Here is a 13,506-nt window from a genome sequence, read left to right on the forward strand (position 1 = left end):
TCAGGGAGTCATGCCTTGGTAACTGACCATCACTGAGAGGTAACAGTGAATTCTATATTTTCCATTAACTGCAGGACTCCTGTCAGAGTTTTCTGATAAGTAAACCCTAGAGAGCCAGCACTTATGAATGGGCTCAGCCATTAGAGACAGGAAATGAAAATAGAATCAATATATAGAAAGATAGATCTCCTGGAAAGAGAAGACACCAGCTGGAATAAACTCAAAAGAAGCAAAACCACTTAGCAAAACTGAATCAGAGCATAAAGCTTATTTCAGGAAATATATGTTTATATATTTATAATTTTAAATACAGTTGATTATATAAAGAATATTCACTACTAAAATCTTACTTAGTGGCCTAGAAGACAAAATCAAAGAAATATGTCAAAGATGGCATAAATGAAAAGTAATAGAAATAATAAAGAAAAAGAGTCAGATATTTGGAGCATTTGAAGAAAAGTTAATTGACCAAAAAAAGAAAAAAATGTATCACAGAAGAAAAAAGAATAGACAGGCAAAAGAATATTACTAAACAAATATAAGACAGAAACTTCTCTAAGTTGAGGAAGCATGTGAATTTATAGTTTTAAAGCATATACAGAATTCTGGACAGGTTTTGTGGGTAAAATTCCTGAATTCCAAGAATAAAGAAAAGTTCTACTGGTTTTCTAGAAGAAACACACACACACACACACACAAAAAAAAAAATCCATAAAGAAAATATAAGTAGTTCTTGGCATCAGTTCTTGCAAATCAAAAAAATATATATTTATTTTTAGGAAACCTCATTCACTCATTTTTTTTTCCAAAAATGCTCTACTGAGGTCAATTTTCTGGGTTATTCTTATGCCTAAGGCTTTTTGTTGTTTATTTGTTTGTTTTTGTTTCATTTTCTGTTCCACTTGGGACGTAACTTGTTATTATTGTTGTTTATCGCTAAGTCTTATGTGACTCTTTTGCAACACCATGAACTCTTTTGCAACACCCTGCCAGGCTCTGCTGTGTGCAAGATTTTCCAGGCAAGAATACTACAGCAGGTAGCCATTTCCTTCCCAAGGGGATCTTCTCGAACCAGGGATCCAATCTGCATGTGCTGCATTGGCAGGAGGATTCTTTACCACTGAGCCACCTCGGAAACCTGTCAAGACACGGTTTAGCACTTATATAATTCTCTGTATGTGTGTTACTGGCTCAGTCATGTCCCACTCTGTGATCCTATGAACTGTATTCTGCCCATGGAATTCTCTTCTGCCCATGGAATTCTCCAGGCAAGAATACGGGAGTGGGTAGCCATTCCCTTCTCCAGGGGATCTTCCTGACTGCGGGATCAAACCCAAGACCACCACACTGCAGGCAGATTCTTTAATGTCTAAGCCAACAGGGAAGCCAAACTTAAAGGCCAGGCTCACCCGGAATTTGAATTCAGGACCCTCGCACACAAAATGAGAATCATACCCCTAAGCCAGTGAGCTGACGTTCATTATATAAATCCAAGCACAAATTATTTTTCTCATAACCTTAAAAGTTCTATCTCTACTATATTCTAGCTTCATTTTACTTAGAATGCAAGTTAAATGAGTTAACATCACCAAAATTGTGGAGAAGGTGATCCTAGCCTCTATCCCTCAAGAAAGATAAACAATTAGACAGCTATCCACCAACGAAAATAGCTCTGAGCTAACTCAGGAATCCACTTAAGGAGCTTCAGCAACACAGCAGAGCCAAAAAATAAAAAAGGAAAGAAACTTGTGACTAACCACACAGAAAGTAGGAAGAACAGTTTCTTTGGCTTGATGAGCCCCTGCCCCCAAAGGCAGGCACTACTCATGGCCAAGATGGAAATTCCCCTCACTGGGGAAAGGAGAGTGGGATGAGTGACCAGCTTCCTCAGATTTTGGGGGCACTGCACAAAAGACCTGACTCAGTTTCATCATGCCCTGAGACCAGCTGAGACATCTAGAGACTAAAAGGAACAAGGGGAAAGGGCACGGGCGATCAGATCAGGCATGCATGGTGACCATGACTCCTGATGGCCTGCTGCAAAGAGGACCACGACAGCCTTTGTTGCTGAGCATCTCAAGAGCCTTTATCAATGCTGTGGACCCCCAGAGCTTAGATCCATGAGAACCCTGTTGTAGTACGCAGCGTACAGCTCTGCTGAGGACCCCACTGCTTTTTCCACCGAAGAAAGCAGTGGCCAGCAAAGCAGCCGCACACTCCCTGAAGATTTCACAACTGAGGGCCCACAAACTTTTGTGTTCACAGACTTCAGCTATTTGAGTTCCTCTCCATCCCACCTGCCAGAGCTACTCCAACCGGCCCTGCCACAGGTGTCCTGGGCCCTGGAATCCATGTCAGCAGACAGTCCTGGCCTTCGTGCCTATACAAGTATGCAATGCTAGTCCAGGCCTCTGTGGTCAACACCCACTACTATGCATGCACCCACGGCTAGTCCTATAGCCACAAGAGTATGTACTCATAACCTAGGTCCCTGAAGCTGCCCAAACACCCAGAGCCAGCCCTAAGTACTGTCATTGGATTTCACTGCCAGGCATGCCTGGGGCTATCCTTTGCAATAGTGTACTGCATATTTCCAGCCCCAACTCCTACCCCCAGACTCCACTGCCCTGAATACCCTTGAGACCAGCCCTTGCACCCACATTAGTGCTTGTTGACAGCCAAAACACCCACAGCTGCTCATGTGCCAGGAGCTGGTTCCAAGCACTTTCATAGACCTATGCCACCATGCATGCATACAAGTAGCCCCCGCTGTCTCAACGGCCTGGATCATCATAGCTGCTTATGCACCTAGAGTTAGCCCTGACTTCCCCCATAGTGTGGCATCGGTGGTGTAGTAGTGAGCATAGCTGCCTTCCAAGCAGTTCACCTAGGTTCGATTCCTGTCCCATGCAGACTCACCCTTCAGGGCTTCCCTGGTAGCTCAGTTGGCAAAGAGTCTGCCCACAGTGCAGGAGACCCCGGTTTGATTCCTGGGTCAGGAAGATCCCCTGGAGAAGGGAAAGGCTACCCACTCCAGTATTCTGGCCTTGAGAATTCCATGGACAGTCCATGGGGTCGCAAAGAGTAAGACAGGACTGAGCGACTTCCTCTTTCACTTTCTTTCCTCGATAGCTGGCTCTGGGACTCACTACTGCACGTGGGCATACAGCCATCCCCTGCCACCACACGGGCACCTACAGTCAGCCCCAACAGTCAAGTATGCACACCTGCAGGTTCAGCCACCACTGCCATCTGGCTTCAACAGTCCTGTGGCGACCATGGACCTGCCGCACGTCTCACCACAGGATCACGCAGTTGGTGACGTCATGGACCCCAGCTGGCTGAACCAACAGGACACCATGCCCCCTCAAATCCGGAGCCAACATCTGCCCCTCTGCATTACGTCCCTCGTGACTAATCCCAGAACAGTAGTACACCTCAGATTTCACTCACAGGGGACTTATCAAAATCCATAAAATTTGCAGTAGGTGAGAGTTTCCTCAAATGTGAGACAATTATGCAAGGCAACGGGGCTCACAAAGAATCAGGGAAACATCGTAACACCAAAGCAATGCAATAAACTTTCAGTACTGATCCCAAAGAAATGGAGATAAATGGGTTTCCTGACAAATAATTCAAAATAATCGGTCACAATAAGCTCAGACAGCTATAAGAGAGCACAGATAAACAATCTAACAAAACCAGGAAAACAATACAAGAACAAAATAAGAAGTTCCAAGAGAAATAGAAAACATATAAAAAGAATCAAACAATTTTGGAGCTGAAGAATACATTCATGAAACTTAAAAAAACAAATGCAACAGAGCGTTTTAGCAGCAGACTCAACCAAGCAGAAGAATCAGTGTACTCAATGATAATTCATTTGAAATTATCCAGTCAAAGGGAAAAAAAGAAAAAAAGAATGAAAAGAAATGAAGAAAGCCTATGAGACTTAAAGGACTCCATCAAGTGAAATAATATTTGCATTATGTGAATCCCAGAAGGAGAAGAGAGAAAAGAACAGAAACTTTTTATAAAGCAATACTGGCATAAAACTTTGCTAATCTGGGAAAAGATATGAGCATTCAGGTACATGAAGCTCAAAATACTCCAATAAGTTTCAATCCAAAGTAGACTTCACTGAGACACAATTGCAATAACTGTCAAAAATTAAAGACAAAGAAAGAAGCTTGTATGCAAGAAGAGATAAGAAGATCATCACATTTAAGAAATCCATACCTTTCTCCCCGCCAATAAGGTTACCAGTATATTGCTCAGCAGAAACCTTGCAGACCAGGAAAAAGTGACATGATATATTCAAAATGCTAAAAGAAAAACAAACAAACAAACAAGGTATCAACCATGAATACTTTAAATAATAAAGCTATCCTTTAAAACTGAAGGAGAGATAAAGATATTTAGGAATATGAAATCATATGAAAGTGAAAACACATTACAAAGTTAAAAATTTACTGACATTCAGAAGACACTAATGCTGTCACTTATTATTGTAGTATAAATGTTAAAAGGTAAACATAAAAAAAATAAAAGGTAAAAATAAATAAAATAACTATAGTAACAGTTATTTGTTAATGGATACACAACGTAAAAGGATGTAAATTGTGATATCAAAAACTTGAATGCTAAAATTAATAAAAGTGTAGTGGTTTTGTGTGCAACAAAATTAAGTTGTTATCAGCTTAAAATAGACTATTATAAGTGTATTTCATGTAAGCCTCATGGTAAACACAATGCAAAATACTCAGTATATACACATAGTATAAAGAGAAAGTAATCAGAGCATACCACTACAGAAGGTCATCGGATTACAAAAGAAGACAGCAAAAGGAGAGAAAAAAGCAAAGGACCTACACAACAGTCAGAAAACAATGAACAAAATGGCAGTAAGTCCTGACCTTAAATAAAGCTTGAAGTTGACATTTTTTCCTGTCTTCTTCCTTCACAGTTGTTGTGTTTCTTAAGACTTGCTTTGGTCTCTGTTTCTAGCCCAAATTCATACTAAGTGGAATCAGTGTGTTTTCTGAGTGTAACTTTTCACTGCATAGTGATGATATTGGAAGGAGGGTAGTAGCCCTTGTGACCCAGATATTCACAATGCTTTCCTTTAATTAGTTTCTATGACAGTTGTCCAGAAACCACCTTTTATTTTGGGTATTTTTGATCCTTTGTGGGGAGTAATTCCTCTTTCTTATGTATGTTTTAGTTCAGATTTCCTCTACCCTTATTTATCTATCAATCCATTCCTTTTTTTTTTTATCTTTCAGGAATTTTCAAAATATATGAACCAATGATCATGTATTTTCTTATTTTCTATTGTTATTACTATTTATCCTTTTGAATTTCTTTTCTGTAATATAACTTTGTAAAGAAGGAACATATAGATGTTTAATCTGAAATCATTTCATCTTTATTATTTCTTTTGGAATTAAAATATGCATCAAAAAGACTTACATTTGGAAAATAATGAACTTATTAGGGGAAAATAATGAACTTTGTGGTGTTCTGATATTACGTATTATGATGCCTTTTCTCCCAAATGCTCTTGGCAAAGAAGACAAAGGCACTTATCAGGAAAACAAACACAGCCACATCATCTTGGGTGGTGGCTAGCTAAAATGACAGTTATACAATAAAAAGTGCCATCTGGCATGGAACTCTCATCAAGCACAAAGAAGCAGTGCATTGCAAAGAACACTATGTTGAGAGGCAAGTATCCTCTTGGACCAATGCTCCTCATCCTTGGTCCTTCTGTCTTCTTGGTTGCTCACTGGTTAGAATGTTTATTCCTCCATCGAACGTGAGAAGATAAGATTGTCAGAGAGAATATGTCCATTTTATTTTTAATTAAAAATTATTAAGAATTAAAAGATCCAGGCTTAAGAAGCTGAAAAAAAACAGTGACAAGTCATTGATAGACAATTTACATAAAAAATGTAAGAATGGTCCTTAGACATATGAAGTTATGTTCACTCACTCATATATAAATTCAAGTTAGAATAATACATACCATTTCTTACCTATCAGACTAGTATAACTTTTTAAAAATCTATGATAATATATTGTATGGGTGAGAATGTTGGAAAACATTCATCCTCAAATGGGAATTGTCCAACGCGTTGGTAGGAAAATTGTCAATGCCTAATAAGACTTTATATGCATCAATGTTTTGATTCAGCAGTCTCACTTCTAGGAATCTATGCTCAAACTACATGTAGAACATTTTAAAAATACATATGCTCTAGGTAATTTATTGCAAGAATGCTTGTAAATGTAAAATACTGGAAATAATCTAGTTGCATATAGATATATATATTTGAATGAAGTATAATATATCCACACAGCTGTAAAAAATAATGAGAAAGATCTCTATGAGTTGGATAACTTACAGAACATTCTGTTAAATGAAAACACAAAGCATAAAAGTGTATTATAGCATGTTGTTTTCATATAAGAAAAGAAAGGACATAAAGAGTAACACACATTCCTGCTTACTTTTGAAAAGATAAATACAGGACAGATAAACCAGAAGCTACAGAGACTATCAGTAGGGATCGCTAGGAAAGAAGAAGTGGGGCATGGGGTCAGGGTAGTAGTGATGAATAGGGAGTAAAACTTTTCTGTGTATATATATTCATATTTATAAAAATGCTATTTTAAAAAGCCCTAGCAGCAAAAATGCATCCCTGGTGTCTCAGCTGGTAAGGAATCTGCCTGCAATGCAGGAGACCCCACTTCAATTCCTGGGTTGGGAAGATCTGCTGGAAAAGGGATAGACTACCCATTCCAGTATTCTTGGACTTCCCTTGTGGTTCAGCTGATAAAGAATACAACTGCAATGCAGGAGACCCGGGTTCGATCCCTGGGTTGGGAAGATACCCTGGAGGAGGGAAAGGCTACCCACTCCTGTATTCTACCTGGAGAATTCCATGAACTGTATAGTCCATGAGGTCCACAAAGAGTCAGACATGACTGAACAACTTTCAATTTCAAAGCAGCAAGAATAGTAACAAAAGGAGAGGTGGACAAACAAATCAAGAAGGTGGTTGTGTCCTATGAGACTTGTCTTCATTCTTCAATCAGGTTCTTTATAAAAGAAAGTAAGCTGTAGGAAACAAGATGGTGGAGGAGTAGGTGGATGTGGAGTACATCTCTCTCCACAGATACATCAGGAATACACCTTCAGACACAGAAGAGCATGCAGAACACCAGCTGAGAGCAGACAGGTGTGCCTGACCAGTGGAAAAGAATATATAGAACCATGCAAAACTTGGTAGAATGAAGGAACTAGGGGAAAAAGAAGGAGTGTTAGGACTGGACCTGCCCTCATTGGGTGAGGAACTGAAGCAGGGGTCCGAGTCCCACTTCAGGGCCATTGTTTGAATCAGAGGAGAAACATTTAAGGTTGAGAGTGAAACAGCTGATCTGTGGAAGCCTAAATGGAATGAGAATAAGACAGTCCTTGCCACAGCTATACAGCCCCCGGATAGGACCGCTGGTCCCCTGGAAGACACGGTGGCTGGGTGCAGGAGTTTAGGGATTGTGGAGCATTCCCAGGGTGAGGGCTGCTGTTGATTGCAGAGAGATGGATCGAGGGGACGTAAAGGAGGAGACTGTGGTGGGAAATGCCTATGGAGGAAAGCCAGGCAGACATGGAAGCAAGGTGAGACTGCTGAGTCATGCATAGCGGGTGGAGCCATCACCACAGCCTCTCTCTCCCCAAAAGCCAGCATCAGCAGCTGAACAATAGAGAGACTGGCCCATTGAATGCCTGATGCCCTGAACTAGAGTAGGACCCCACCCAGAGTGCCTTTTTAAGTGCCTGACATGCCAATTTACAGAGTAGGAGCTCAACCAGGGGGGCCCCTTTAGTGCCTGATGCCCCAAACAACAGAGAAGGACCCCAGGCAAGGGAGCCCTCTAAGTGCCTGAGAGGGTGGAGCTACAGAGAAAGACTGGCCACAGAGGCCTTCTGATCACCAGCTACAAGAGGCTCAAAAAAAGACTCTGATAGGGCCATAACTCCTGCAGTGGAGGTAGTCTGTGTCCCTGCACACTTGGCGCCGCCAGGGTCCCCACAAGCCAAGCAGCTGCTCCATCTTCACATTCAACCCTCACTAGGGCAGAGCTGCCACAGGATAAAAAAAAAAAAAAGAAAGTCTTGGGTCTATGCATGCAGGGTTGCTTCGGTAGTGTCTACTGTTTGAGACCCTATAGACTGTGGCCTGCCAGGCTTCTCTGTCAGGGGTGTTCTCCAGACAAGAATACAGGAGTGTATTGGCCAAAACTGATTTCCATAGCCTTCTAGAGCACTATATTCCCTTCTGCCCTAGCCACCAGCTCCCCTGTGAGTACCCGGTGCTGCCAGAACCGTTGAGTCCCAAGCAGCTGCACCTTCTCCACACCTGGCCTTGACTGAGGCAGACCCAAGTCCTCCAGGGCAGCCTAAGGAGCTAAACCCCAGTAGATGACCAACATGCATAGGTGGAAATAAAATCACTGTTGAAGCCCAGGGGCAGTGTGGCTAAAGAAGAAGACCCAAAACCTTCTCACCAGGTGTACAAGCTGCAGATTAAATCCATATGATCAACTCTGTGTCTATGGAATATATAAAATGACATTGAGAACTCTCACAAAAGAAAACACACTAGCTCTTATAGTTGTGGACATTGGAGGCAAGAACACACAGGAGTAGGGCCAGATTAGAATCTGAGCTGTCCCCACAGCAGGTCCAGAGACCAGCACAGTGTTGGAGGGCATCCTAGTGAGGTGAGGTGGGCTGTGACTCCCAGCGAGGGAAAGGACTCACAGCAGTGACTCAAGACAAACATTTATTATTCTTGTGTTTTGACTTGTTCTGTAGACTTTTTTGGATTTCTTTTTTTCTTGCCCCCCTCCTCTGCCCCTGCGTTGTAGTTGTCGATTTTATTGGCACTATGAAATCTAATGAAGTTTTGAGCTTTTTTTCCCCCTCAGTCACATTTTTTATTGTTGTTATAAGCCTGTGCCTGTACATTGGGCTTTTGCAGTTCTGTGGAGCTTTCCTTATTTTTGTTTTTTTAATTTTAATTTAACATATTATTATTTTTCTACATTTATTCTTTTGTTAGCTTTTCCTGCTGTTTTTTTCCCCTTACAGTTAATCTTTAATGTATATGAATCTACTATATCTACTTCGATTTAACTTTGTATGTGTCTTCTTTCTTTCCTTTCCCCTCAACATATTTGCTAGCTTTGTTTTCATTGCTTTACCCCCAACTTGGCATCTTGTTTTAATTTGGTTTGACAGTTTGTGCTTTAGTTAGTTTTGTTCTTAACTGGTTTTAATCTTTTTTTGTTTGCTTTGTTTGCCAGTTCAATATATTGTACTTTATTTTGGTTGGACTGTTTTGATTTTGCTTATGGGTCTTTGTGTATATGTGTATATTCAGCCACACTTTTTATTATTGATATAAACCTCTGCCTCTACATTGGGCTTTTGCAGTTCTGTGGGGTTTTCCTTTTCCTTTTTCTTCTTTTTCTTTTCTTTTTTTTATTTTCTCTTTTTTTAATTTTAATTTTTAATCTTTTCAAATCTATTACATTTTTATACATTTATTCCTTTGTTTGCTTTTCCTACTGTTCTTTTCCCCTTGCAGTTAATCTGTAATGTATACAAATCCTCTTCATCTAACCTCTATTTAACTTTACATAACTGTTCTTTCTTTCTTTACTTTATTTCATTTTCTCTCAATATATTTGTTAGTTTTGTTTTCATTGCTTTATTCCCCACTTGCCTCCTTGCTTTAGTTTTGTTTTCTAGTTTGTGCTTTAGTTAGTTGTGTTCTTAACTGGTAAATATAATTTTTTATTTCCTTTGTTTGCCATGTCAATTCTCCCTACTTTATTTTTATTGGTCTGTTTTGATTTTGACAATGAGTGTATATTTATATGTGTATATTCCATTATTTTAATTATTATTTGCCTGATTTTGTTACTACAATTTGTCTTGGATTCACCTCAATACATAAGACAAACACTAACAGACATAAAAGGAGAAATTGAGAATAACACAGTAATAGTAGGAGACTTTGACACCCCATTCATACCAATGGACAGGTCTCAAAACAGAAAATTAATAAGAAAACACAAATCTTAAATGATACATTAGATAAGATGGATATCATTGATGCCTTCTGGACATTCCATCCAAATGCCAAAGAATACACCTTCTCAAGTGCACATGGAACATTCTCCATGATAGACCACATCTTGGGTCACAAATCAAACCTCAGGAAATTTAAGAAAATTGAAATCAAGCATCTTCTCTGACCACAGGGCTATGAGACTAGGTATCAGTTACAAGAAAAAAAAAAAAAAACCTAAAAAGCACAAGCACACAGAGATTAAACAATACATTTCTAAGTTACCAACAGGTTCCTGAAGAAATCAAAAGAGAAATAAAAAATTTCTTGAAGCAAGTGACAATGAAAACTTTACAACTCAACACCTATGGGATGCAGCAAACATAGTTCTAAGAGGGAAGTTTATAGCAATACAATGCTACCTCAAGAAACAAGAAAAACATTGAATAGACAACCTAACTTTACACTTGAAACAGCTGGGGAAAGAAGAGCATAAAACCCAAAATTAGCAGAAGGAAATAAATCATAAAGATCAGAGCAGTAATCAGTGAAAAAGAAAAGAAAGAAACAATAGTAAAGATTAAAAACTAAAAGCTGGTTCCTTGAGAAGATAAACAAAATTGACAAACCGTTAGCCAGACTCATCAAGAAAAAAGGGAAAAGAATCAAATCAACAAAATTAAAAATGAAAAAGGAAAGGTTACATCTGACAATACAGAAATACAAAGGATTATGAGAGACCATGAACAACTATACAGCAATAAAATGGATAACCTGGAAAAAATGGACAGATCTTTAGAAAAGTTCAATCTTCCAGGATTGAATGAGGAAGAAATAAAAATTATGAACAACCCAATTAAGCACTAAAATTGAAGCTGTGATGAAATATTTCCCAAAAAACAAAAATCTAGAACCAGATGGCCTCACAGAAGAACTCTATCAAGCATTCAGGGAAAAGCTAATGCCTGTCCTTCTAAAATGGTTTCAAAAAATTGCAGAGGAAGGAAAACTTCCAAACTCATTCTACGAGGCCACCATCACCATGATACTAAAACCATACAAAGACAACACATAAAAAAGAAAAGTACAGGCCCACTGTCACTGATGAACATAGATGCAAAAATCCTCAACAAAATTTTAGCAAACAGTATCCCGCCACAAAGGTCTGTCTACTCAAAGCTATGGTTTTTCCAATAGTCATGTATGCATGTGAGAGTTGGACTGGGTGACTGAACAATAATGAAGAAAATAGCACCATGAAACCAAATCAATATTTGAAATATATATATATAAAGAAAGAATGTATTAGAGTGTAAATCTATGTATTTAAAGACTCAATATAAAAGGAAAAATTAACTAATACATATCACTTAAACAGGACAAATTCATTTAAATGGAGTCATATGTATGTCAGGCTTAGAAGTTGAAAGGAATTATTACAAAGCATCTTTTGATTCAACACTGCTGCAGAATCACAGTTCATTTCTCCAGTAAGATAGATGCTTAAATAGGGAAGGGTTGATGTTCCTCAACAATCACTGTTTTGGAATGCTACTTTCTTAATTACAGAGGTCAGCAGAAGGGACTCCTGACACTACTATCCATTGGACAAATGTGACTTTTTTTTTTTGAGGGTATATATATATATATCTTTAGAATAATATATTCTATATCTATATATATATATATTATATATAATATAATATATATATTCTATATATATCCTATATATATCCTATATATTCTATAATATAATGTATATTCTATATATTCTGTAATATATATAATATAGATATAATAATATAATATAATATATAAATAATATATTCCTTTAGAATTATTCCACTGCCAGGATAAAGCAATTTTCTTACTGATTTTGAATTCATTTACTGGCTGCCTTTAATTTAGGCAATATGTTCATGTGGATCTTATGATGCTTTTATTGTTCACTTCTAAAGAGAAAATACTCTGAATTTTATATTTCACAAGAGTGAATTCTTTACTTCACACTATTGCTTTTGAATTTTTGATCATAGTTATGGATTTTTTAAAAAATTCAATGAGATATTACATTGCACACACATGGTGGTATATTCAAGATTTATGAAACAAAAAAATCACTCTGCCAAGGCTGTTAGGTTTTGACAACTGTACAATCAGAAACTGACCTGGGGTCATGCTTATTTATTATTTAAGCCAATTCTCCAGAAAGTTTTATTTTATGCAAATTTTAATTATTATTATTCTTAATTTAGAAAAGCACAACATTCAGATTCAATGTCTAGTCCTATCAGACAAGCATGCTTTGGATACTACCTTAATGTGAATCAAGGAAAGACATCATAAAGATCTTAATTGATCATATCAAGGTTCAGGTATCTTTGCTATAAAATTAACTGAAACTGAACCAGAAACTTGATATTCAGTTTCATTTAAAACTTGACTGCATTAAAGTGATGGCGAGCTTAATGAGTTACTAAGTGAAAATGTCAACATCAGTATGAGCAAATTTAACTTTTGTAAAGCCATATTATGGGACAAAGATAATAATTTCAGACCAGGAAATATCACCTCTAAAGCATTTTCACAATGACAATCTTATTTTGTGCCTTTGCCATGTGTATTTATAGCCACTGCTCTTCAGCTGCTCTAAATCAAGTCTCCTTCCCTTTATCATCCACATTCTGAGATTAGTAGTGAACAAACAGGAAATATTTGGTGAACCAGTGCTTCCTGTTGTTGTTGAATTTTTAAGAAATATTTGACAAATATTGATGATATCATACAGCAGAGAGATTTTTTTCATAAATAAAAGATCAAATGCTTTAGAGTTTAATTTTCTCTTTTCTTATATAAACCAGAAATTAACCTCAGATTGATCACCTTCATTATCCAGATAAATAATTAAGAATTTCAAATACAGGTATTCTATTTTGATTAGGTCAGGTCTCTCTCACAGTTTGTAGCACTGATCTCACAGTTTGTAGCACTGATCTGTAGCACTGATCTATTTTGATTAGGTCAGGTCTCTCTCACAGTTTGTAGCACAAGTCCAAAATTTTAATATTCAAACCAACCAGTGTTATGAGACACTATCACAACATAACAGAACTGTATTTTATTCTCAAGAATTAATAAAACATAACAAGATCTGAATATCCTTTAAAAATTAGTTTAAAAAAAGAGAAAATGAAAAATTTCTAACTCAACACCTCTTTGGAGTTTATACTACCTTGCTTTCTAAGTTTATATTTTGATCATAGAAAGAAAATTACTTTGGAAATTTCTAAATAAAGTAAAAAATCTTGTAGCTGCATGTCATTTCATTGAAGATACATTGAACTATGAGTTCCATATGGTGGTG

At 37.7% G+C, this 13,506-nt stretch overlaps 1 protein-coding gene across 1 annotated transcript in view; it reads left to right on the forward strand.

Moving 5' to 3' along the window:
• The window catches only part of LOC133055565 (uncharacterized), a 190,748-nt gene that overhangs the window by 100,159 nt on the left and 77,083 nt on the right, over positions 1–13,506 (forward strand). The window contains 2 exon segments of the mRNA XM_061140722.1: positions 2,139–2,388; positions 3,133–3,428. Coding sequence (XP_060996705.1) covers positions 2,139–2,388; positions 3,133–3,428 — 546 coding nt within the window.

This window comes from Dama dama, chromosome 5, assembly GCF_033118175.1.
Source record: "Dama dama isolate Ldn47 chromosome 5, ASM3311817v1, whole genome shotgun sequence".
NCBI classification, from domain to species: domain Eukaryota; kingdom Metazoa; phylum Chordata; class Mammalia; order Artiodactyla; family Cervidae; genus Dama; species Dama dama.